Source organism: Strix uralensis, chromosome 3 (genome assembly GCF_047716275.1).
Source record: "Strix uralensis isolate ZFMK-TIS-50842 chromosome 3, bStrUra1, whole genome shotgun sequence".
In the NCBI taxonomy this organism is placed as follows: domain Eukaryota; kingdom Metazoa; phylum Chordata; class Aves; order Strigiformes; family Strigidae; genus Strix; species Strix uralensis.
The window spans coordinates 61382553-61410172 of NC_133974.1; the positions used below are offsets into that span (position 1 = coordinate 61382553).

The 27620-nt window shown below is 39.5% G+C and overlaps 1 protein-coding gene across 7 annotated transcripts in view; it reads right to left on the reverse strand.

Annotated features, from left to right (window-relative positions):
* The window catches only part of PTPRK (protein tyrosine phosphatase receptor type K), a 418363-nt gene that overhangs the window by 317129 nt on the left and 73614 nt on the right, over nucleotides 1–27620 (reverse strand). For all 7 annotated transcript variants that reach the window (XM_074862468.1, XM_074862473.1, XM_074862472.1 and 4 more), the window contains exon 2: nucleotides 10573–10695. In XM_074862468.1, coding sequence (XP_074718569.1) covers nucleotides 10573–10695 — 123 coding nt within the window. The remainder of the gene's footprint in view (nucleotides 1–10572; nucleotides 10696–27620) is intronic.

The window sequence follows — 27620 nt, forward strand, 5'->3', positions numbered from 1 at the left end:
GGCTCTGAAGAAACCAGCATGCGTGCTATGTCGATAATGAAAAGGGCTCAAGCTCTTCTAGGGAAGTGGGAGTAAACCAAACTAATGCTGCAAGTTACAAACAGAAAAGAGGGGATGGGAAGAGGTGCGTATCTTTTCCCAAATCACACATAGGCTGCCCTGTAAAACACCCATCATCTCCCTTTGGATAGATGCAAGCGCTAGCCCTCCCTACTTGTAACTCCCTCAGGAAAGGAGGAGTTTGGGGTTTCAAACACCTCCAGGAAAACTCACCTTCTTAACAAAGAAGCCTTCAGCAGAGCACCACGTAACATTTGATAGCTGGGCCATCTGAACCTGTGACATGGCTGACAGCTCTGGTGAACGGCTTCTTGAAGGAGACAAGAGTCCTTTAGGAGGGAGGGTACAAGGGGAAAAAAAATTTACTTTTTTTTTTTCTTCTCCAAAATAGACACTATGTAAAATGCAAATCAAAGTTAAAAATGTATGATCTAATTAAAGTTTTCTTGCTTGCTAATTTTAACTACAGTTTAAATCTGATTAAAATCCACCCACCTTTGGACAGAAGCAACATATTTTGGAATTGAAGAAATGCACTGCATTTCAAAAGTAGTATTTTTTTCCAGTGGGTCATGTTCTTCATGGATTTAATTTCTGAATAGTAAGCTAAAATCTACATTAAAACATATTTAAAAGAGGTTACACTTTCAAGTCCAGGAGGAGATGGGAAGAAAGGAAGACAGCTTTGGATGTCACTGTATCTGTGGCAGCAACATTACCCATGCTAATAATTAAGCAGGATTCAGAAACAAACAAGCATCACATATGAGGCAAAGCAACACAATTGAATGATAACCAACATAAACCTGTTCCTTCCCTAATATATCTACCTAAACAATTGCCTCTTCACAGCCTACATACTTGCAAATGAGGTTTGTGTGACACCCCAAATACAACAGATTTGCCTTTTCAAAGTGTCTCTATATAGAAAGGTGGGAAAGGGAACAAAATAATCCCAAGAAAGGATGGAGGGAAAAAAAATGGGGAAAAAAGAATAAAAAAGCCTTACCAATCATAATTAGCTTGATAACAGCAATTTGAACAAATATCTGTACAAGCAATGACAGAAATACCCAAATTAAAAACCTTACTGTTTTCTGAATACAGTTGTTTCATTAGTTCACCACAACCTAAGAAAAAAGTTTGAATCTTCTCAGCTGACTCAAAATCTGTTCTGTAAAATATAGTTTTATTACTACCATAGCTTTAGTCACTATTGACAAACATCAACGATTGCTGCATCAGCATGGACTTGGAGCAAAAGCACAACAAGGAAACATAAATGCCATACTGAGCAGCAAAAGGGTTAGAGCTCAGAAATCAATATTTAAGCAGACAGGAAAATTTCAGGCACTGTACATGAAAAAATGTGGAGGAAAGCATCACTTCCCTTTGTTTTCTTACTATCACGTGGCTTGCTGAATTTCACCTTATCTTACTTGAAGGCTTTTTGTCTTTTTTTACAAGCATTGCTGCTTCTGTTGGGATTGTCATTGCTCAGATTCTAGATATGTAGGTAATTCAGCTATTAGTTTCCAGTTGTGTAACAGGTCCTATATTAAAAGTGGGATTGGGAATGCCCTTACTCTGTAGTGAATTCGAAGTATCTCACAGCTTCACTTCCACTACTAAGAGGCTTCGTCTCTGATGTGACAGAAGTGGGAAGTTAGCACAGGGAAAGGGAGATATCCTCTCAGGTGGTGAGGCATCCATGCACAAAGGATTACCACAGCACCTTGACCACAGAAATACATGGTATTTCTGAAGCTTACTGCTTCAGAAATATTAAACTGCACTAGCAACTACTGTACATTACTCATTCTATTACAGGACTTTTTTCCATCTTGTCTGAACACCATTCTTTTTCATACACCATGGTGTTTTTCCTTCACTCCCTCACCCAAATAGTTCCCAGGCCCTGTTTTTATTTTCACTCTTTTAAGTAGTAAAATTATTTTACTTTTTCCTCCTCTACTTCTAACCTGGCTTCTCCTACACCTCCTACAGGACAGCCTGTAGTTATATTGTTGCTTGAATCTGGCATTCATTGGACTGCTAAAAATTGCACCCAGGTAAGTGGGAGTGGAAAGCAGAGCAATAACGTTTCCAGTCAGGGCAACCTACAGAAATGTCAAAGCTAAAGACAGGAACAGCCGGGAAGGAAAGGCCACCTACACTTACAGTAAATTGAAGCAACCATGTAAATATAAAATAAGTTCACATACACTGGTTGTCTGATTTTTCTCTTTTCTGTGAAAGGGTCCAGCCAAAGCGTGACAAAGAGAGGGTACAAAGTCACCAGATGTGCTGACCCCATGCCATGCTCTGTGGGCAGGAGCGCTGTGATCTGTGCTCATGCTCCGAGCCAAACAAAGCCACATGAGAAGCAGCAGTACATTAGCTCAGGTCTGGCCCTCCACTACGCTCTAAGATAGTCAGAAAAATTGAAGGCAAGGCAAACTAGTGTTATCTTCAGGACATGGGGGGGAAAAAAAAAAAAAAATTGTACATACATATATAATATACACACACACAAGCAGGCTGAGAGTTAAAATAATGGTAGGACAACAGCACAACAGGCAGATGCAGTACTGAAAAGCAGGGCTGGCTTGCTCCTTTCCATACAGGGAAGCAGTGAGAAATCAAACAAACACTACTCTGAACACTAAATGCCTCAATCTGGAATACCTTCCAGGCTACCAAGGTGCTATTCAAACCCTGTTTTCCCTGCAACTCTGAAAGGCTAGCACAGTACCATTTTGCTTTTTGTTCACCCTTCACAATGCCACCAAAATAGCAGCTTCAGATAATGCCTCTTACTGACATTCAGTTCCCCAAGCAGCAGCTGACTTCATACAAGCAATGAAATGCTTCCACTTACAGACCAGGCTCCTGACTAACAGTGGCAAGAGTTGACAAAAATTGGTCACTCCCCTTCCCCTGAAAGCGCTGCAGTCATGGCCAATACCATTTGAACATCTCAAGATACAGATATCGGAAGCTAGAAAGCTGCACTATGCAACAGAAGGCTGCGTCACAAGCAAGAACACCATTATGAATGCTCTGATGGTAACCAGCATGGCAAAGGTAAATTGCCCAAGATTAACCTCTTACTTTGGACCTCTATCTATAGCAAACAGATTTCTCACCTTGCTTTAATTTATTACTCCAGATTCAGAGTAATAAACTAATATGCTTCTAATACTGAACTAGGAAAAAAAGAAGAAATGAAGAAAGACAAGAAACAGTTTCTCAGAAGGCAGCGTTTTGTGCAGCTTTCACTGGAGTTTGGTTATGCTACACTCAAAATAACAATCTGACAGATTTTCTAAAATGTAATTAATATCAGTAAAACAAACTCATCTGACCCACACTAGCCAGTAGAAAGATAAGCTCTTCAAGAACAAATGAGCTTTTTGGAAATCCATATTGCATGGAAGAGGTTGAACAATGGCTGAACAAAACAGTATTATAAGTTTAAAGAAAGAAAAAGAGCACAACCAACCAACCAAATATCACTCTACATAAGCAGGTATAGCAGCTGGCCTTCAAGGTGAGGTATATTTTGTGCAAATACTGCAAGTAATCCTTTTTAAATGTTCTGTCTTTCACCACCCAAATGAAACACAAGAAATCCATCTGTGTCAATGAATGAAAAACCAACACATAGATGTTACTCATGTGAAAGTCATTTCTATTGCTACAAAAACCTTACTTTTATTAATCCCGTGCCTAAATTTCCCAATTAAAAAAAACGGCTTTTCTACATGTACAAAAGCACTGCTACACTGCATTAACTATAAAGCCTTCCCTCCTTTAGTGAAGTGCGCTTGAGAACAACAGGGAATCCTTGGAATTAGTCAATAGATTGATTAGTGCACTGTACTCAGCAAGCCAAATAGGATCAGGATGTTTACAGGTGTTCTTCAAGTAGACATTAGTTGCACTGCACTAACAAGGAAGGTTTCTTTCTGTTAAAGATGCTACTAACAAATAATACAGACAAGAAACCAACCACAAGGCTTATGAAATAAGAAAAGTAGTAAAATGTTTTTTGCAATCAAGAAAGTATTTCAAATAAATTCAGCTCTGTTGACAAGTTAAACAGGAAGCAATTTATCAGTCAGCTTTTAGGGCCAAGGAATGTATGAAGACTGAAGTATCTAAGGAAGAAAAGAAATTCTCTTAGTCACCTTACATAAAATGTATCTATCCCATCACATAAATAAAGGTAAAAGGAGAAACAACCAGAATTTCTTAAGAGCCTCAAACACAGATCCAAGCTTTTGCAATTTATTTCATAATGTAATGACCCAGATAAGCTTTCAATGATCAAACTTGAAAACCACCACCTTCCTGAATTGCATTTGCCAATCCATGGACTAGTCAATAAATTCCCTTGTGCACAGTTTCTCTGATCTATTACGTTTAAACTGGCAATGTGAGCCATACAGCAGCAAAACCTTGAAAAGTCAGTTCTCAACCACTCCGTGGTCCGGTAAACTTTGTTAGTTTGTCTATTAAAATAAAGAGACACAGAAAGCATTCTGTTTGAACTTCATCCTTCTGTAGTGCAAAACAGCAAGCTGGATCGTAATGTGTGGTGCAGGATCTCCATGGAAAAGCTTAGTAACCCAGGACATGGTGAGGGCTCTCCTGCTGCTCGCCAAGGTTTTGTCCTGCCAACGCCTCAAGAAATACCCAGCTTTCACGAGACTCTGCTTCCCAGTTAACTTCTGTCTGACTGTGCCCATACACATCCACATAATTTAAATTTATTCATGGGTTGGTGGTTTCATTTCTACAGAAGAAAAATCCAGGTTTAAGATAAGTAAAAGGCCAAGTCTCCTCTATATGACCTCTACATTACAGCTTTCCTTCCTCAGTCACATTCATACAAGATCTATATTAAAACACAAATTTCATGACCTTCTAGCTCCCCTCTCTCATTTATACACTTCATAAACACTTACTTTAGTCCTGGGCTGAAATTCATTTTGGGTCACACAGGTGACACAAAAGCTATTTCCTTTCTGTACAAGGCAGAACTTAAATAGCGCACAACTGACCTTCCAGATCACAACAAATACTCAATGCTATTTGTACAGGAAAGTTAAAGTTGCACACAAATCTAAGGGTGTAATTTTCATATTTCTTCTATGCACCCCAGAGGTTTATACAACACCTGTACCCACCCACACTACCAGCTCTCATGGTCTTCATTGGCTGCACCAAAGTAACAACTCTTCTTACAGCTGCACAATGAACTGGGTTAACAAACCAACACATGCTGCATACTCCCCCACCCCCAGTTATTATTTGCAATCCACAGCAGTTCACAACTACATGCACATCAGAGGAACTAGGAGGAGGCAGCCACATGAAAATGCCTCTCGGAATGACAGGACAAGGGAATAAGCAGCCAGAGACATTCTGCCTAAAACCCATATAAAAGAAATTACCATGGAAGTGTGGTGTAAGATTACTTGTCAACATACATGGTGAAAGGCAATAGAGATGGAAGGAAGTATGTTCTCCATTCTAAAACAACTGTGCAGTCTTCCATCGGGGACCCCAAAATATCAGCCTAAACCAGAATATGCAATGTTTTACTTTTTGGGACTGTTGTGTTTCTTTTCCTTTTTTCAGAGTAGTGAATTTTTATTCTTTACAGGGCAACATGCAATGTAATATGTCATATGTAATTTCTGCAAAGTAAAAAAATTAATTTCTGCAATACTCTTAACTGTAAAGAATAAAGTTTGCATTTGCAAAACACACTCTAATACTGAAGAACATCTTTACAGATTTAAACTGTTCTCATTTAGTCATGCTGGATGACAAGTGCAACTAAGGACTTACCCTACTACTTAATTTATTTTCCTCAGATTTCTAGAAAACTAATCAAAAAAGATTAGCACACATCCAATCCAGGCACATTATCCATCTGAGATCGGAAACAAGATGTCCATCTGAGCACATCACTACTGTCCACTATAATTTAGATATTGTTCAAATTGCATTTGTATCCAGGAGGGTAATAGCTCTTACATTAAAAAAGCCCTTCATTAAGACCTGTCACACAGCCCATTACAGGCTCTCATGCCCTGACCCTGCATAGCCTCAGAATAATGCTGCTTTTAACTAGCAAACCGAACAGGGTAAATAAACTATCTTTTCTATCTAAGGGTAAAAACATCTGTAAATGTATGATTAATATGGATAAAATCACCCCTTTGCATATCCCCAGTGATATAAGAAAGCACCATTATTTACTTTGTCACCTGTAAAACGAAGTTACCTACACAAAATGAATAGTCCCCTAAAAATAACTGGAAAAAATCCATAGCCAAAATTGGATTTCATCTTAATAGCATTCTCTAATTTCTATCTTGCATAGTATAATGTATAAAAATCATACACCTAAGAACATAATGCACGCTCTAAAGGGTTTGCTTCAACATATAGAATATGCCTTTCTTCAGAGGTACAAAGACCATCAGGTAAATACTCTGACTTCATTTTTGTCACCATCTCTACGAAAACGTAACAGGTTACCAACCTTGCCTCACACAAAATGCAAATCCACAGTTGTGAAACCATTTCTACATAAGGAACAACTCAATTGTCTTGGACCATTCAACCTAGAACGATGTAAGGAGAAGGGTGTGTATTTTATATAAAAGATATTTAAAAAACTGAATGGGTTGGAGGTGGTCATTAGGAATCAGCTTTGCTTGCTGAAAAGGCCAACATGTATCAAACAGAAGTCATGCGCAAGTTCAAAACAAGTAAGAAGAGCTGCGTCTTCCCATGATTTGTAACAAAAGCTGGCACTCTTGTAGGATATAGCAAATACTAGAAGGCTGCAAGGAGCCCACACACAGTAAGACAAAGCTGACAGGGCGAAAACATGAATTCATTGAGAACATCACAAATAAAGAAAATTTCTAGTCCAGGACATTCCTAAATGCCAAACAGCTGGAAACTGGGAGAGCATTCAGGGCATGATCAGCACTTACCTGTCCTACCTTCGCCTTCTTCCCTAGGCAGCTGCTAATGGCTACTCTCAAAACCAGCAGACCTTTAGCTTCATCTAGCACAGTCGCTTTTATATGCTCCTAGAAACCTAATGTTAGACATCAGGTGTTTTCCAATGTTTCAATAAGTAATCCAAAGGTTTTATCATGTAAGCTGCAGTTCAAGCAATTTACAAGTTGGTATTTAAAGCTGTACACAAGCACCTACTCTAAGTGTTCACTTTACTTCAAAATTAATAATTATGTACTGCATTTATTTTTCCCATAACAGACTATAAGTGGCTTTTGCCTCCACTCATAATTTGAGAAATACAATGTAGGTCACTGTAAAAAAATTCTGAAGGTGCACTAATTACTCAGAGGTAATTACAGTTGCCTTACCAATAGTGTTTACTATTGCTATACCTGCTTTCCATTAGGACAAGTTTTCACATTTGCATAGCACTCCAAAGCATGTACCATTAGGTCTGAAATTTCCCATGATTTATCCTTCTCCAAAGCACAACATTGGAGTTAAACCCCTCCCTTGAATCAAAAGTAGAACATGAAGTCAATTGTCAATTTTTTCCCTTTTCCTGTTTAGTATATGTCCTTTTCTCTTTCTCTTTTTTCTTTTTAATTAAATAAGACTTTCTGAAGCAACGGAAGACTAAAAATTGACATTTGAAAACTGTGTATAACCCTTTAAGACTACAATGGTTCTGGGTAAATCTGGTAAAGTTAGAGCCCTGAAAGCCGCATACTCAGTATAAGGATATTATCTTTTTAACATACTGGTGAAACAGTGCTACTTCCAGGACAAAGCTGTACTGGAATAGGTATTTCATTTTACTAAGGCCAAGGCCAGAACATTGTACTGGATTCCAGAGACACGTAAGAGACAAAGGCTTCAAACACTACAAAGAGTGTCCATTGAGAGAACGTCAATACATGCATTAAGAAGCTTTGAGCCTAGCTGAAGGATTATAGAGCCTTAGAAGAAGAGATGGAGAGAAAACAGGCCCTACCCTAGCACTTCAGCTTCTGTGCTGCTCAGTTTTTCTGGATACCCCTTCTCTCATTCTCTGAGCCAGAAAAAGTGAGCTGACTCTGGTTCCTAGGAGATCCCTGGCTTCTACAGGTTAGAAAACCCAGCATTTTTCAAAGTGAAAACAGCAGTAGTTTAATTTTACCTATACCTTCATTACCACATCTTACTCTACTTGGATAACTTCTTCATGAGCAGTGGACTGCTTTCTAACCTACAATTTCAACAGTAATCAGGCAGGGTCAGAAATGTTAAAAAACTGCATGGCAGATGATTGCATAGTTATTTCCCTTCTGCTTTTGCCTTGAACCTCTTGCTGCTCCACTTCCCGCAGACTCACCAGAGGAATTTAGCGCTCGTTTTAAAACTGTGTTACATTCTTAGACTTAATTTAAAATCATGCTATTTCAAACACAAAAGAGCTTAAGTATTTAGATACAGCATAGATCTTCAGAAACTGAAGACTGTGAACTTCTTAAGGGCAGCTCATCAGATAAGACTGCTCACTTTTAGTCTGGATCTCAATTACCAAACATCAAACTTTTAAACAGTGGTTCAAGAAGTCTAGAATTGAAACCAGAGGAAGAAAAAAAAAAATAATCAGAGCTTCTTCTGTATCTGTTTTGGACTATCTCTGAAACATTCCTTTATTCTGATAGATTTTACTGAGCAGCCACAATTTCACTTACAGACGTGAAAAAGAACTTCCTCCACATGCTACACTTTGAGGAAGAGGGTCTGCAGCAGAACTGAACAGAAAGAAGTCAGTTGCCAAAGTCAGAAAGCCCTGTGTCATTTAACTCTGAAAACCGCATAAGGATGACAGGTATTGTCCTGGTTTAACCAGGATAGGGTTAAGTTTCCCTAGCAGTGGGGGGGGAGCTCTAGCCAGGTTATTCAGATACCATGTGGACATCACATCCTGGAGCGAGAGCGCGGAGCGCGTGGTTTTGTACAGCCGGTCCTCTCACTGCTGTATTGGTAGATATTTTGCTCTGTTCATTGTTATCACTGTTACTGTTATTGTTACTGTTGTTGTTTGTTGTGTTGCTGTTGCACTGTTGTATTAAACCTCTCCTTATCTCAGCCTCGGGGTTTTGTATTTCACTCCCTTTGTGGGGGAGGGGGAGTGGCTGCATGGTCTCAGACCCCGGCAGGGATTAAACCACCACAAGTATGTTATTTGGGAGAAGCACAAAGCCGCTACCTTGTCATTTATATTCATTCAAAATACAATTCCTCAAATTGCTGTTCTTCCTATACCAGGTGTGACTGAGGTCTGAGAATATGAAATTTTTTACAAAATGGTGCTTCTACCACAATTAACATACCTTCAACCATTTCAGCAAACCATGTAGACTGAAAAACACAAACTGAAAAGTAACTAATTTTGGCCTTCCTAGGGGAGATGTTCTTTTGAATTTGTTAACACAAGACCATCACGAATGCCAAGGCTTCAGGGCTTAAATTTATTCTTCCATATGCAAACTTGAAGTGCTAAGCAGTCCATTAAATGGGGTGTGGATCTTGCTTAACTAACCTATTTCGTAAGACATGGGCATAGTAACAGCTGCTCATACCAGTGATTCCAAAGCAGGGGGAACCAGCTAGTTAGCAGTTAAGTACAATTACATACACTAACCACCATTAATAATGCACAACAATACATAAAAAGCAGGGGAAGGAATGGTGCAGAGGTTAGGTTACTTCTGTGTGGCAACATTTCCCATTCCTTCTGCACACGTACCTCACTTCACAAAACCTTTTAGATACAAATAAAATAGCCATGACCTTTTCTCCTCCTCTGCATGATTAATTACTTAATGTATTATTAATTGGAAAATGTAGCTGAATTTCAAATGCTTTCATTTTCTCAGCATATCATGCTGTCTGGGAAGCACCGATTAAGCTGTTCATCAAAGGTGAGCAGGCAAGGTCATGTAGGCTGTACCTCTTCAGTTATTCATTACCTGTCCTAAATAGTAATTAACAACAGCAATATTTCCATAAATCAAAGCTTTTCTGATTACCTTCAGATGATGAGCAGTTGTGGGGAGGGGAGGAAAGGAACCAGTGTATGGGTTTCTGCATGTATCCTTTTCTTCACCATTTCTTCTAATGCATACGTGAATAATTCAATCGATACATTAGCTGTCATTTAAGACGCAGAATTTCACTGCGAGTCAACAGGAATTCCACGCAGAATAAAGAAGAGGTTATGGCTTCCTTTCTCCCTTCCCTATGTCCCCCAACTTTAAAGGGGAATTTGACCTAAGAAGGTTTCTCAGTTACCAAGATTGTTATATTTATTACTTTTGTTTCTTTTTATTACCTCCATTATCAAGGTTAAAGTGGAGATCACAGAGTATGGCCTTCAGGCCATATACAGTGAGGCTCTGTGTTTCTTAATAAGCTTATCCCTTCAGTATCTGTGGAGTTTCTCACCTTGAGGCATCTCAGGCGGCAAATAGTGAGGCTCTTGAGCACTGACATGCACCCAGTCAAAGTCATCGTACAAGTCTTGGTGGTAGTCACAGGGTCCAGGACCATCATCGAACGTACATCCCCCTAGGGAAGAAAGAGTTGTTATTAGTTTATTTAAAAGCAGAGGTCGTTCAAGAGTCAAGCAGTGGTGTCCCTCCTGGGCACACCACAAATATGGAGCCCATGCAGCCTGTTGCATGGTTCACAGGCTTGCCTGTGTAAAGCTAAAACCCACAAGCAGCTCATCCATCAGCATTCCACTCTCTCTTTTTTAAAAGCCTCTGCTTCACACAACTAATTTCCCCCAAGAACACCTTCTGTCAGAGCAGGAGATCACAGGCAGAATCACTCAGTCCAAGTGAAACCCAGTCCAAAGTCTGTGTGACAAAAAGCAACAGGCTATCTAAACCAAGGCAGAAACAGAAAATAATGGACTAGGCTCAGAAATTAAAGGTGTAAATCAACAGTTCTGATGCACTGAAAGCATAAGTAGTCCAAACACCAAGAAGGATAAATACTGTGCACAAAACAAAAGCAGTCAGAGAAAATAATTAAAATTACTTAGAAATGAAATAATTGCTGCAGAATGAATTGGATAATCTTGCTTTATTAAATCAATCTAGCATAACAGAACACAAATTAAAGGCCCTTTTTCAGGGTCACACAAACAACAGATATGAAGACCTTACAACCAAAGTTGTGAGAAGTGACAGGAAGAAAGGAAAGAAAAAAGGGGAGGAATGTAAAAGATCGGGGGGGGGGGGGGGGGGGGGGCAGGGGGAACAACAAAATAACGTCTGCCTGGTCTCATTCACCAAGTTTTTTATTTACATTACTCACTCAAGGCAATTAAGTAGGCTGGGAAAAAGAGAGAAGAAAACATGATGATTGCAGAAAGAAATCAAGATTTAAGAAAGAAGAAACAAAGGAATCAAAAGAGCCTGGCTGAAGAAAAAGTAGAGCCTAAATGTAAGAAAATACAGATGTGACGCATACAACTCTGCAGCATCTGTTATCTCCATTCATGGCACACAGTCCTTGAGTTCACTCCTCCTGCTCAAAAATAAAAGGCAAGACCAGAAGAGAGTGAAAGAGAGAACACAGTGCATTCATGTTATTTAGACAGGTTTTTTTAATCCAGAAAAGAAGCTGTGTAAGAACTCAAGAATTATAAACAACTCTTAGAAATTGGGGGAGATATTTCCTGTACCCTCTTCTCCCTGTCCTCAGTAGTTAGGGCATATAAATCCAACTAACAACTGTCATTACAACAAAAATTCTTATTGTTAAGAAGACACCTCCAGAGTAACAGAAGCATTTGTGTTGGCCTCATTGTCTGACTTTTTGATTAGAAAATATGGGACAAGTACTGTAAGCCCCAAGAACAAACAAAAAACCCTTATGATAAATTCTGGTGTCACCATAAGATGGGTCACCACCACTGCATCAACAGTGAACACCCTCCCATGCCTGCCACGCTCTCACCAGCCCACAGGACACCCTGAAGGAGAATGGGCTGGAGGTGGGAAAGGGGAGATGGAAGACCATGAAGAACTACAGCCTGTGCTCATTTCTGCCCTCTGTACCAGACATACACGGCCTGGAACTAAGACAGGCTAGAGAATAAGGAAAGGAGGAATGGGCATGTATGACACCAAATAGAGGATAAACATATTTTTTACCTACCCAAAATGGAGTATTCAAATGTCACGTAACACTCAGAGTTTGCAAAAATAGTGTTCATATTTGGGGAAGGGGAAGTTCCTTTTACTAAATTTCATCAGCAAACCTAGGCTGTGTCCCAAACTGATGTTACGTTTCATCTTCAATTACAGACAACTTAAATAATTCCCACAGCTCTGCATAAGTATTTGTCATTTTGAATAAATGGCAAAAACCAAGTTTTAGCTAATTCTACTTCACCAAAAACCATTGCCAGATACTCATTCCCAGGCACACCCAGAACCACTTGTTAAACAGTTTTGGCTGGCAAGGACAACACCAGGGGAAAAAAAAAACTCTACACTATAGCAAAATTTCTGCCAAATCCTTGTACCATAAAATTTAAAGCTTCATATTCAGCTCCATGTTGCAAAACCTTCTCAGATGTTACCCTGTGACAACACAAGCACAGCATCAACAACAACAGAAGTGTCCCAACATTTTATACTCTGCACTAAGTTGGTTACTACATCAGTGTCACTGTGAAAGACTGCAAGGCACAAGAAGAGACATATTTGTGCATCAAAGAAACATTTATGCCTTTAAAAGTCCCAACTCCAATGCCCTATTACCACTGAGAGACTTTTCTAATTAACATCTATCATGATAAAGCCAGAAAGTCTTAGAACATAAATCTTGGGGTTTGATTTAACTTACAATACACTGCTATGATCACTCTACAGCAAAAATGTAGATTTTCTTCGACATTTAATTGATAAATGAATAGCAGTTTCCCTTAAAGGGAAGTTATCACTGTCTGCTGTCCCAGCACCAAAATGACATATGGCTTTGAAGCACATGCCTGCAGGGCACCCATTACCCTTTTTAATGGTTTAAGTGCCCTCAGTATATAAATTTAAACTACCAATGAATTGTGTAGTCTCATTTGGAAGATGAATGTCCTTAATTGTTCATCTTTGTGCCCACTATTAATTTTAGTTACCAGGGTTCTGATTAGCAATAACAACATGCCTGTTATTACACAGCAAGCAATCCAAAACTCCCTATGCGTAGCACATCATGGCTGCATCCACAGAACAAGCAAGTGTCCATTTATCACATTCACATGAACAAAGATTAACAGGACAGATTATCAACCCACTATAAAATCCACCCTGTAACAACTGCTTAAACCAATGGCTTCCCCTTATGGAGCACAGCACACCTTCTTACCAACATACGACATTTCAAGCCAAGTAAAGTAAAAGCCAATGCTGTAGCAATTCATGCAGTATAACTAAGCATTTTAAACCCCCTGCAGAGTACTCCTGATGACTTAAAACATGAGCAAGTTTGGATCTCCTCTCTTTTAATAGTCAATTGCCTGTGTGCTATTTTGGTAACTCTGGGTACAAAGAGACAAACCTAGTGTAACATGCTCTGTGGAAAACCCAAGAAGAGATGGTGGGTGGGTGAAACCTGCAGTGATATTTAGTTCCCAGTCATTTGTTCAAAACTGTATACATTTTAAATCAGTCTTTAACTACTCAAACATAAAGCCACATCTGACAGAAGTACACCGTAGGTCAGGACTTGGTAGCACCCTAACTCAGCTGTTGGGCCACTCTCCAGAATAATGTAAGAGCACCATTCAGGGAAGAAAGTGGACCGGCTTGATGAGTGTTTAGTACATTCCAGTGAGGTTCAGCAGCTGAACTCAAATATACATTCGTATTTGTTGCCTAACATTTTGACAACAGTCTGCTAATATCCTACAAATGACAAGTCAGAAATCTCAAACTCAGCCATTTGTAACTTCCCCCAAAACTCAATAAAAAGGTACTTTGCTACCAACCACTGTCCCATTACATATCACTGCCTCATTTCTTTAGCTACATCTAATGTATAACCTGCAATTTATCTTCAATACTACCCTGCCACTGGAATTTGTGCACACCTACCAACACACACACACCATGCCACAAACAGTGATTTGTGCACTTCTGTTCAATCTCCTGGCTGGAAGCACGCAGAGCTGACATTCAAATGCTCTTGGACCTTGCAGTACCTACATGTTTACCTTAGATTTCTAATATCATGCTTCAGAAAAAAAGTGGCAGAAGCAGCAGCAATCAAAGCAATACATCGGACTGGTCCGACCTCAACAACCTGAGGTGGGCTTAGAGACTGGCACGCAACACAGCGAGCATCTCCTCCCTTCAAACAATGCTGCCATCGGGATGTGGCCCAGAAGAGCAGGACAGGGACAAGCAGCAGATTCTGCTAAGGGGCAGCACCAACCAGAGCCATGACCTGCCATACCTGTGGTGGTGGCAGCGGCCATCAAGTCAGCCTCAATAATCAATTTAACAAAAAGAAAAATCAGGTAGTCCATCAGAAACAAACACCCTAGCAAGAGTTGGAATTGTAAGCTAGGAAGACAGAAGGAATTTTAAGTCTGGATGGTTATTTTGTCAAACTGCTAACCGTATTTTGGGTCAATCCAATTTGATCAGTTGCTGAGAAGGTATTTGGGAAACATTTACATTCCACCGAAAACAACAACAACAAAAAAATCAACAATTCATTGTTTGTATTATCTTTTCCCATAAGCTTCACTATGTTATTAACTTCAGCTTAAACACACCTAGAAAGCTCACACATTCCTTTTCAACTTACTTCTAAAAGATCAGTGATAAATCATGCTAGCCTGATAAAAATTTCCTGACTACATGTCCACTTTCATTTATAAAAGATAAAGAATCTTAAATGTTCATTATAAAAAGAAAGATATGAATATCCCACACTGAACTCCCAGAAAAGAAATTAAAGCTCTACTAAGTAACAAGGTCATAAATATTAACTTAAATTTAATCTTAAAATTAATTTTAAAATCCCAAAGATTAACCTAAATTTAATAAAGATTATACAGTTAAGATTTACACATCACCTGCTGTGGTGCATTGACCCTGGCTGGATGCCAGATGCCCACCAAAGCTGCTCTATCGCTCCCCTCCTCAGCTGGACAGGGAAGAGAGAATATAACAAAAGGCTCATGGGTCAAGATGAGGACAGGGAAATTGTTCAGCAATTACCATCACGGGCAAAACAGACTCGACTTGGGAAAATCAATTTATTACCAATCAAATCAGAGTAGGATAACAAGACATAAAACCAAATCTTATAACACTTTCCCCCACCCCTCCCTTCTTCATGAGCTTAACTTTACTCCTGATTTCTCTATCTCCTCCCCAACTTCAGCAGTGCACAGGGAGAGGGCCTGTGGGTTGTGGTCAGTTCATCACACATTGTCTCTGCCGCTCCTTCCTCCTCAGGGGGAGCACTCCTCACACTCTCCCCCTGCTCCAGCGTGGGGTCCCTCCCACGGCAGACAGTCCTCCATGAACTTCTCCAACGTGAGTCCTTCCCACGGGCTGCAGTTCTTCATGGACTGCTCCAGCGTGGGTCCCCCACGGGGTCACAAGTCCTACCAGCAAACCTGCTCCAGTGTGGGCTCCTGTCTCCATGGGGCCACGGGTCCTGCCAGGAGCCTGCGCCAGCGTGGGCTTCCCATGGGGTCACAGCCTCCTTCAGGCACATCCACTGCTCTGGCATGGAGTCCTCCATGGGCTGCAGGTGGAGATCTGCTCCACCGTTAACCTCCATGGGCTGCAGGGGCACAGCCTGCCTCACCATGGCCTTCACCATGGGCTGCAGGGGAATCTCTGCTCTGGCACCTGGAGCACTTCCTCCCCCTCCTACTTCACTGACCTTGGTGTCAGCAGAGTTGTTTCTCTCACATTCTCACTCCTCTCTCCAGCTACAGTTGCTGTTGCGCAGGTTTTTCCCCCCCAGTTTAAAATACATTATCACACAGGTGCTACCAGAAGGTCTGTCTTGGAGCCGGCTGGCATTGGCTCTGTCGGACATAGGGGAAGCTTCTAGCAGCTTCTCACAGAAGCCACCCTTGTAGCCCCCCCACTACCAAAACCTTGTCACACAAAACCAATATACTGATAAAAAACTATTTAAAGATGCTTGAATTTAAAGAGAAATTACATTTTTTAAGATGTTCACATGATATATCCTTAGCAGCAACACTCAGTGCTGACACTGCTCTCATTTTAATTTATCCTACATCCTTTCATACCAACTCATTAAAGAAAATCTGAATGGATTTTTCCCCACCAGGTTAAAATATAAATGAGCTTAAGACTAAGACAAGCATGTGTAAGTAACTCCCACTGATAAATGGACATCCACTACAACTTGATGGTGGCCACCCAGCTCATCAGCTCAGGACAGAAAGGAAAACCAATTCAGATTCTGCACTAATGATCTTTATCTTAATTCCAGTGTTCTCACTACACTTCCTTGAGATGATGTCACTTTTACTATTTAGAATAGAAACAGTTGGTTGCACACCAATATTACATGAAATTTAAGATACCCATAACATTTATTATGAATGGCATTATAGGGATGCTATAGTGGAGATCTACTGACTTCTAGCTAAAAGGCACTATTCCCACATGTCACCTAAAAATTCTGTACATTAGTTTTCATATTTAATTAGACCTTAACAACTCCAGTGCCCTTTAAAATACAGTCAGAAAAGCAATAGTAAAAAATCCATTCAAAATGTTCATAAAGCTACTAAATTGCAATAAATTAAATACCTATTGATAAAACTAGCTGATGAAGAATAACACACATTTATTGGTCATTCTTTATACCATCTTTACAAAAAAGTATGACCTTTAGCATCAGGGTAGGAGAAGGGAATGGCTGGCATTCATTTTTCTAAATCCAACAACAAATATATTTTTATCTTATGTCACACTTTCTACAGAATTAAAAATAAAAAAAAAAAGTATAACAAATTATATGCAACAACAGGAATGAGGCACTTATTTTTAAGTCTCCTATAACAACAATATCTATCTGCTAGAACTCCCAAGTACATTGTCACCAAAATCTAGCACTAAGTTTCAGAAACTAATAAGGGAAAGCAATGAAAGAAAACTGTGTCTTCTGGATTTGGGGCAGGGGTAGAGAGAAGGGAAACTGGACTAACTGATTAGGTACTGTTTCTGAAACAAACTGCTTTTAAGAGTCTTCTTCATTACCTATTTCTATAATGTATCAGCACTGCAAAGGATTTCCTTCAGCCATAGAATGGCATCTATAGAAGGACAGTCAAAGGAACACAACTTTACAGTTCATTTCTGAGATCTGTTCTTGCATCCAATTACTTCTGGTGTTACGCAAAATGTAAAATCATAGAAACATAGAATGGTTTGGGTTAGAAGGAACCTTAAAAATCATCTAGTTCCAACCCCCCTGCAGGGACACCTTCCACTAGATCAGGTTGCTCAAAGCCCCATCCAGCCTAGCCTTGAACACTTCCAGGGAGGGGTCATCTACACCTTCTTTGAGCAACCTGTTCCAGTGTCTCAAGACCCTCACAAGAAAGCATTTCTTCTTTACATCTAATCTAAGGCTACCCTCTTTCAGTTTAAAACCATTACTCCTCATCCTATCCCTACACTCCCTGATAAAGAGTCCCTCCCCATCTTTCCTGTAGGCTCCCTTTAAGTACTGGAAGGCCACTATAAGGTCTCCCTGGAGACTTCTCTAGGCTGAACAACCCCAACTCTCTCAGCCTGTCCTCATAAGGGAGGTGCTCCAGCTCCCTGATGATCTTTGTGGCCTCCTCTGGACTCACTCGAGCAGGTCCATGTCCTTATTATGTTGGGGGCCCCAGAGCTGGACACAAGATTCCAGGTGGGGTCTCACGAGACCAGAGTAGATGCAGAGAATCACCTCCCTTGACCTGCTGGCCACACTTCTCTTGATGCAGCCCAGGATACGGTTGGCTTTCTGAACTGTGAGCACACATTGCTGGCTCATGGTCAGTTTTCCATCCACTAATACCCCAAGTCCTTCTCTGCAAGGCTGCTCTCAATCCACTCATTGTGCAGCCTACATTTGTGCTTGGGATTGCCTTTACCCATGTGCAGGACCTTGCACTTGGCCTTGTTGAACTTCATGAGCTTTGCACAGGCCCACCTCTCAAGCCTGACAAGGTCCCTCTGGATGGCATCTTGCTTCTCTCCAGTGTGTCAACCGCACCACAAGCTTGGTGTTGTTGGCAAACTTGCTGAGGGTGCACTCAATCCCACTGTCCATGTCACCAACAAAGATGTTAAACAGCGCTGATCCCAACACTGACCCCTGAGGAATGGCACTCGTCACCGCTCTCCACTTGGACACAGAGCCGTTGACCTCAACTCTGAGTGAGACCATCCAGTCAATTTAGAGACAGGAATGTTGTGCCAGACAGCGTCAAATACCTTGCACAAGTCCAGGTAGATGATGTCATTTGCTCTCCCCTCCCACCAGCACTGTAACCCTGTCATAGAAGGCCACCAAATCTGTCAGGCATGATTTGCCCTTAGTGAAGCCATGTTGGCTGTCACCAATCACCTCCTTATTTGCCATGTTCCTTAGCATAGTTTCCAGGAGGATCAACTCCATGATCTTGCCAGGCACAGAGGTGAGACTGACTGGCCTGTAGTTCTCCAGGTCCTCTTTATTTCCCTTTTTTAAAATGGGGGTTATGCTTCCCCTTTTCCAGTCAGCAGGAACTTCACCAGACTGTCACAACTTCTCAAATATGATGGATGGTGGCTTAGCCACTTCATCCACCAGTTCCCTCAGGACCCTCGAATGCATCTCATCAGGTCCCATGGACTTGTACACCTTCAGGTTCCTTAGATGGTCTCAAACCTGATCTCTTACAGTGGATGGTTCTCACTTCCCCCAGTCCCCACCTTTGCGTTCTGTGTCTTGGGCAGTGTGGTTGGAGCACTTGCTGGTGAAGACTGAGGCAAAAAAGCCATTGAGTACCTCAGACTTCTCCATATCCCAGGTGACCAAGACTCCCTTTTCCTTATGGAGAGGGCCTACATTTTCCCTAGTCTTCCTTTTATCACCAACGTACCTGTAAAAGCTTTTTTCATTGCCCTTCATGTCCCTGGCCAGATTCAATTCTGTCAGGGCTTTGGCCTTCCTAACCTGATCTCAGGCTACCTGTCCTTGCTTCCACTCTCTGTAGGGTTCCTTTTTACGTCTGAGCTTGTCCAGGAGCTCCTTGTTCACCCATGCAGGCCTCCTGGCAGTCTTACCTGACTTCCTCTTTGTCAGGATGCATCGCTCCTGAGCTTGGAGGAGGTGATCCTTGAACATTAAGTAAAATACACTAGTAACGTCTTAAATTTCATGCTCCTCAATTTTGAGGAGCTGGTTAAAACCCCAGGAACTCATCCACTAAGAACAAGCAAATCAGCAATACAGGAGAAAAAACAATTCCAGCATGAAAGAACAGTTGTACTACAGGTACACAACAAACTTCCATCATGACAACTTTTCCCTTACACGGGGCTCAGTTACCAATGCTTTCTTTGGGGCTCATATGTACAAAGATGTCACATCAGAAATTAAATACCCTTTTCTCATCCAGCTCAAATGCCTAGTTGGAACAATCTGCTCCTTTTATTCAACAGCATGCTTTTATTTTTCTCCACCACCTGCTGTAAAAGCATAATGACTAACTCTAAATCTATCAAAGTAGATAGCTCCATGGTAAGAACCCACTAAAAAATTATGTTTATCTGGGATGTCAGGTAAAAGTCCTGTGAAAACTTAATTTTTCTCCTCACACTGATTGGCGAGTTCAATGCTTGAAGAATATAAAGGTGCTATTGCAGGTCTCTTGTCAGTCATATATCCAGAAACAGGTTCTGCTTTTAAAATCACCGACCTGCCACATTAATTTACCTGTTTCTTTCACAGCATGCCTTGAAGCACAGGATGTTTTCACCTTCTAAAGGCACTATGTTATTTCTGTTATGAGCATTCAAAACACACTGACTGAAGAGCATTCAGACACCTATTAAGAATATACTATGAATTGTTGTTAATGCAGTTTGAAAATAAATTTTAATGACTTATGTTAAAATGCTTATGTTCAGTATTACCTGCTGAAATGTAACTCTGAAATAACCTTAATTAACCTATGGCATCTAAAAAGGGAGAAGGTCAGAGGCATTATTTAATTTTAAAAAATAACCATGAAAACAGCAGCACTTAAGGAAAATGACAGATTCTCCTTCACTACAGGGAGAAGTCATGCTTAATACTAAGAATATTTATCTTCTTTGCAATGGTATCCTATTTTGTAGTACTTGAATTCATTACACAAACATGACTAATTACAGTTAAGAACAATAAAAGCCAAGTAAACTCAATTACCTACAAACCTTGTTCCCACTATCAGTACGTTTTAATCATCCTCTTAAGCTTATTAACTTGAACATGGAACTCCAAGTCTCACCCAAAAGCACCAATGGAGTGTAAACACCAACAGCTTAATAAGGAATAATTGGTCATATTCCCAAGTTAGCATTACTTTTTTTTCATTGTAGGGCTTTTGTTGGTGCTGTTAAAACAGTCAAATAATATAAACATCCCTATAAATATAAACTTTTCAGAAAACGAAGTGGACAAAACCACTCCTAAATCACTACATGCTATAAATCACCTTGACGTTAAAAAACAATCCCACCTCCCAATAACCATAAAGTAGTACCATAACCAATATAAAGGAGTGGGGGTGAAGGCTAAACAGGTCATAATCAAGTCCAATCTAGACATAATGTGTTTCATTTTGTGTCTGTCTTCCATATTTATTATTAATAAAACATAGTAGCTTATTTTAGAAGGAAGGCAGGGAACTTGAAAATTATTATGTACAAGTTACCAAGAATGCAGGAAGCTTCATGTGGATATCCTTTCCTGTAATCATCAGGGAAAGATCTCACTATTAATCTCAGCATTTATCCTAACCCCAAATTTTGGGAGAGCACGAAGATTCACAATTAGATGTGGTCTACCACATAGCCATGCTATTTATTAGATTTTTTTATTAAATTAGGTTCCTTATTTCTATACCAGGCCTGGAAAAGGCTTCTTCATCTCCAATTTCAAAAAGCTCCCTATTGATGGGCAACAGGAAACCCTTCCATGCTTTACCAGCAGTGAACAGAATGGAAAAAGGAAAGAGATGAAGCGGAGAGAAGATCAATCTCTATTACACTATCTGTCCTTCAGTTTCCAAACTAAACAAAATCTAATCTAAACAGAAGTGTCTTTAAACTTCCTCCTGTTCCCCAGGGAAAGGGAGGTTTTCTGTTCTTTACTGGACAGATGACAACAGGTAGCTGTGAAGAGTCACAGTTGCTTAACGTCTTTTTCACGTTTTCTTCATCCTTCCTTGGCATGGGCAAGGCAACAGAAAGGAAATAGTCCCGCATATGCGAATTACTTTATATAACTGAAGATACCAAGACAATTTCCATTTCAGCTCACAAAATATTTCTGAAGCCATGAAGAGATACAACAGTTTGATGAAATTATGAACACATCTTCATTAATACACAAGTGTCAACATCCACAAAACACCAAAGCTATTATATATTTCAGCTCATAGGCTGCAAGATTTAGTATTCCTCCAGTGCACTGAGCAGGCTTTTGACCAATTGCACTGTTGACCATTTGAATACAAATAACTGGGGGTCTATGCGGTGGAATCATGTACTTGAGATTAATAAATATTTTCATGACTACACCAATAGTAACTAAAAAAACAGCAAGCAAATTCTATGACTTCAAGGACACAACTGAGAGCTCCAAAATGAAATTAATCACTTTGCTTATTTACGGATATGTGGTCTTACAATGCTGCTTCTGAAAATAACACCTTTTTCCAAGACAGTGTTAGTGCTTATTTATAGAAAATCTTAATGTAGATATCACAGTCTCTGGCATTTCTCCTAAATGTTCTCACAACATGCTGTTAAAAGTTAATGGATAAGAATACGATTAAACTCAGTAGGAGTGCTGAATGAAGAGAACCCTACAACCATTACATTAAATCACAAAATTTTCTATAGATTCAGAGTGCTAGGTTATTTTGTAACCTACTCTCCAAGGAACAAAAAAAAAAAAAAAAAAAAAAAAAAAACACCACGCTGAAACAAGGACTTGGAAGAAAAAAGTTTATAGCTCAACTTTAATGTCTACTAATCACATCAGCAATTCAACCACAAAAGCAGGCCTAATAACTACACTAGCCACCCTATTGCAACTTCGACAGTTTAACCATAAAACAAGGTGACAGGGTTAAAAAACAGGTTATTTAAAGTTTGTTCTAAAAACCATTTCTTTTGATATCAGGAATCAAATTCAACAGATGAAAGTGAGAGTTTCCAGCTGGAGAGTAGGAGCAACCATTCAAAAATAAAAAGGAGTCTCATTTGAGGACAACAAATGATCAGAAGTTACCACAGCATCAGTGCAAAAGCCAGACAAAACAAATTAGGAAATGATAGAAGAGTGCATAAGTTATATACACTAAACTACAAAAGGAGCTCAAGGAACAGGGGGGCAAAGAGTTCAAGAGGAATATGGCCAACACAAAAGCTGAGGACTTCCTAGGGGAAGGTGAGCATAGGACTGTGCGTAAAATTTTAAATGGTCATGCAAAAAGGAAGATCAAATTAAATGCAAGGAAATGGAAAAAGCTCTGTTGTCAAAAATGACAGAAGCTGTTACAAAAGGTCATTTCTGAAGCCACAGAAGGAGATAAGTCCAAGAAGGTGGAGAGATGATTGAAGAGTTCAGTCATGGTATAAATCCAGAGTCACAGGAGGATGACAAAGACCTCTCAGAAGAGATCTTTCAAGAAACGACATCAAAGCACATGAAGAATTAAGCTAGTGGTGAATCACAGAACTCAGGCACATGAATGAGAGAGGTAACATGCAACACTGAGATCAAAAATATATCTTCACACACACAGGCACTGCTAAACTGAAAGCCAAATCCTTTTCTATCAGAAGTGCAGTTACTGCTCTAGTTTCCCATTTTATAGTAAGAAAATAGTCATAAGCGTTTTAATATCTTGCATATCTTTTCATGCAATCCAGCAATATTCTCATGAAAGGAAGGGTACAAAGAAGAACAATGTAAATGCATTTTGAAAACATAGTGAAGGTTTCTATCATCTTCCCAGGATTAAGACTAGACTGACCAGCCTTGTCCTTCCCTAGGTTCTCCTTCTTGCCCAATTATTATCTCCTATTAAAATACTCTCCTCTTAAATTTTTCTCAGTAATACTTCACCTTTTTTCCAGTATCAAAGCAAAGCTCTGCACATCCTTACAAGTTTTATCACCTTTTATTCAATCACAGACAAGTATAACATTGCCCTCTGCAATATCATGCTTAAACATGGACTATAGAGTATCAGAGAACTGAGATAAAACCCAGAATTATATGAAAACTTTTAATATTTAACAAGCTGAGAGCAGCAAATACACAGAAACAGAGGTTTATCTTTCTTTCTGATATGTCTTTTACCTTTCCTCTTTAGCCTTACAAATCAAAGTTTTTCATTAAAGGAGCCCTACATAGTCAAATTAACATCAAATGGATGACTCATTTCACATGCTACTCTTTGCATTACTTGTTACTTCATTTTTCAACAAAGCAAGACTTATCAAAATATTTCATAGACTATCAGGAAGATATTTTAGGTAGATCTCATTAGGTTAGTGTCATCTGACAGCAAAGCTATTTAACAGACTCAGAGCACACATACAGAAAAAGAAGATACTAACAACTCCCTTTCTTCCTTTACATCTTGTGCATAAAGCACTGCTTAGTGTTGAACTTATTTAACGTATAAATTGTGCATGTATTTTCTCATCACCATTAGTCCTCAACAAGACCTCTGATGAAGAAACACAAGTTAGCACAGCATTTTGGACAAAGCTTACTGATATGCCATCAAACTTAGCTTTATTTGTGCAATTAAAAATACCCTCTTCCAGACAAATTGCAATAGGTGGGTAAAGCTCTACCAAGAATCCACTATTTTAAGGTAGAAATATTTACAATCAGAATTGTATGTCTACTGCACTTTAACAAAGGAAATGTTATTTTGTTACTTCCCAGGGAATTGAACTCAAGGACTTGAAACTTGTATTTTTATCTGCAAATCTGCACTTTAGCTGTATTATAGTATTTTTCAAGCAGATTCAAGTTGTATTTAATCCCTCCACTTTTTAAATGGAGAAATATACTCACTGGGGTGGCTTTGTGAAATGGTGTAATAGATAAGCCTGAAGGTTAGATGCATCCTACTTTAGGCTGTGCAATGAAGTTGTAGCATTTTGGAGCCAATCATTTGGCCATGTCCTGAAGGCACATTGCCCAAAGCACAGTAAGGAGAAGAGAAAAACATGATTCCTACAATCTTACAATTTCAGCGCACAAGTGAAAATGTATCCCTTTATGTTATACATTGCACAAAAGTCAAGAAAAAGTATGGCTGAAAACTCCTGGTAGGCACTGACAGGGTACCAGTAACAGTCTCTGAGCAGGTATTTACCACCCAGTCTTAAGATTTTAAGGCTGAATTAGATACTTTCATGAAAACATCTGCTTGATGGTAAATAGTAGTTAAAAAATAATTCAGAAGTTAGAAGTTATAAGAAATTTAGAAAAGAATACAGAACATTTCTTTGCAACATTCTAAGCCACATCCAGACACTATTTGTGGTTCTGGTTTTCCATCTCCTAAGGGTTACAGCAGAAATTAAAAAGGCTTAGAGAACATCCAATAGAGATGATCACAGGATGTTTTAAGTAATAACTTAAAAGACAAGGAATTTTCAGCCAGAGATGACACAGAAAATAGGACAGATGCATCCTTAGTGACATGAAGAGGAGAATAGAGATCAAACACCCTTTTTTTTGTGCATGTGAAAACATTACAGGGCTTCAAATGAAGCTATGGGGTGTCAGGATCAAATTAAACACCACAGTGTTAAGCCATGGGACTCCTTGCCACAGTATGCTACGGCTGTTACAAATACGGAGTGGGGGGGGCGGGGGGCGGGTGTTGTATTTTGGGAAAGCATACCTACAGATTTCTCTGGTGACTAGAAGACCATATAAAATAAGGGCGTTTGGAGAAAAGATACTGACCTCTATCAGTCTTTGGACCAACACATTTTACTAAGAGAAAAGCATATGAGATGTAGAACAAAATAAAGCCATAACTGACAGACTGATGTAACAATAAGGCTAAACTATCTCAGAGGGCAAAAATGAGACACTAAGAATTAAGGAGTGAGAGAGGAAGAGATATTATATTGAATGGAAGAGAACAAGATAGAAAAAGAGTAACAGGAGGACTACAACTAAAATCAGTGGCAAAGAAATCTGAAGAAATCATGTCCTGAATACGCATTGTTACAAGTAGCCTAGAATCTGTAGGTTTGTGCTGGTAATTCCCCATCACTCTACTCTCTCCTATGTCATGCAATCACTGATGGGCTCCATTAGTCAAGAGTATTGCCCAGTGCAGTGAAGCATATATGGGTCTCTGTGAGGAAACAGCTGTACACACCTCTAAAAATGAGTTAATGATGCAGATGTAGTCCTGATGTGATAAAATAAAGTTAAAAGATATACATGCAGTAGTTTTCTCAGCAATTGTCAACCACATATGTATAAACCCCCTTGTAACTTTTTTCCTTAAACAGCACTTGAGAGCTTAGTAACTGAGGCTGCAATCAAACTAGACTCTGGAAAAGATGCTGTATTTTATGATTCACTGTTCAGTGGACTAAAGTACATTCTGTACCCCCATTCCTAGGGGAAAAAGGGAAAAAAAAAAAAAGAAGTCTTACGCTAGCTTCTCTTTTTCAAGCTAGACAAGGCATTTATACATTCAAGTAGAACTTGTGCAAATATTACACGCCCATGTTTTCACAACATCTTTTCAGTCACCCTTTGCTAGTGTATTCACAAAAACGTGTATATGACAAAGTATTCACTTTTTGGTATGCCGCTACCTAAAAAGGCACAGTTTGCTAGTGAAAAAGGTGGCAGCAGGATAAGCTTCTAAAAAGTATCAGTTAAGTTAAAATTCATACTGTAATTCATCTGACAATGAAAACCTCATGGGAGGAAGAAACATTTGAAGAGTTTCATGTTTGGGGGTTGTTTTGTTCTGTTTTTTAAGGCCAGGAGAGTAAGTGTGAATTGTTTCAGCAGGCAATGTGTGTCCCGATGCTTGCATTACTTGTCACTATATATACACCAAAAAAAAAAAAACCCACCCAAACCCACACCAACCAACCCCTCCACAAAAGAAGCATTCTTCTGATTGTTTCTAATTTTTTTCTGCACTATAACTTAAAGAAAGTAGTGCAGGGCCAATAAGTTATAATTTTAAAGTTAAAATACAGACCATAATGCAGAGCAATACAGTCAGAGAAAATACTTTATAAAGATCAAAAGCCAAGAAAAGCATAGAACTATTTAATACAATATAAAAATCGATATTTAATAACCAGCACATAATCTGGATGCAACAAATAAAGCAACAAGCATAATAAAATTTTGCTGATTTTAAATTGAAACACTTTAGTACCAGAGGAATATATGTAATTTGTAATAAAATAAGAGCCTCAAAGTGTGACCAAAAGCTCCTCCCCACTGCAATTTTTTGCCATATCACAGTTCACACCGCTAAAGTATGAGACAATGGAAAAATAGGAATGTTTCCTACCATACCAGTAAGTCAATCACAATTTCACAAGGAACAAGAAGTGACAGGTATAGACTATTGAGAATCACTGGTTTAAGTTCAAGTACAAATCCATGTCACCCATGGGCACGGTGAGGTTCTGTCCTCTTTTGATCCCTGTAATTGTGAATATTTGCGTATACTTCAAAGGGACGAATATGGACTCCAGGTCTTCTCATCTGCATCTCATCTCTGGGTATCCTCATCTATAAAAACATTCACAAACATTTTCACTGTGGCGTTGACTCCATCATACCACTGACTGAATGTAGCCTCCTTCTGCCTAAACTGAACCTCAGCCTGCCTTTCTCACAACATCTGGCTATCATAAGCAGCACAACAGTTACAACTACCCTTTTACTCTTTCATTCCCATCTTGATCTCAGGTCAGAACCTCTTTTCTCAAGTATTACAGACACCATCATCCATCATTCACATCTGTATTCAAGCCTCTTCTTGCGTCCTGCACTCCAACTATGCCTGATTTTTGAAGAGAAAGTAAAAAGCTTCTCCGAGACACACTTTCTCTAACTCTCTTCCAGCTTTTATCTCCCTTTAACCCAATCACTTCAGCATCTCCTCTCTGCCCTTGACAAATGTGTCTTCTCCCACTCTTATCTAT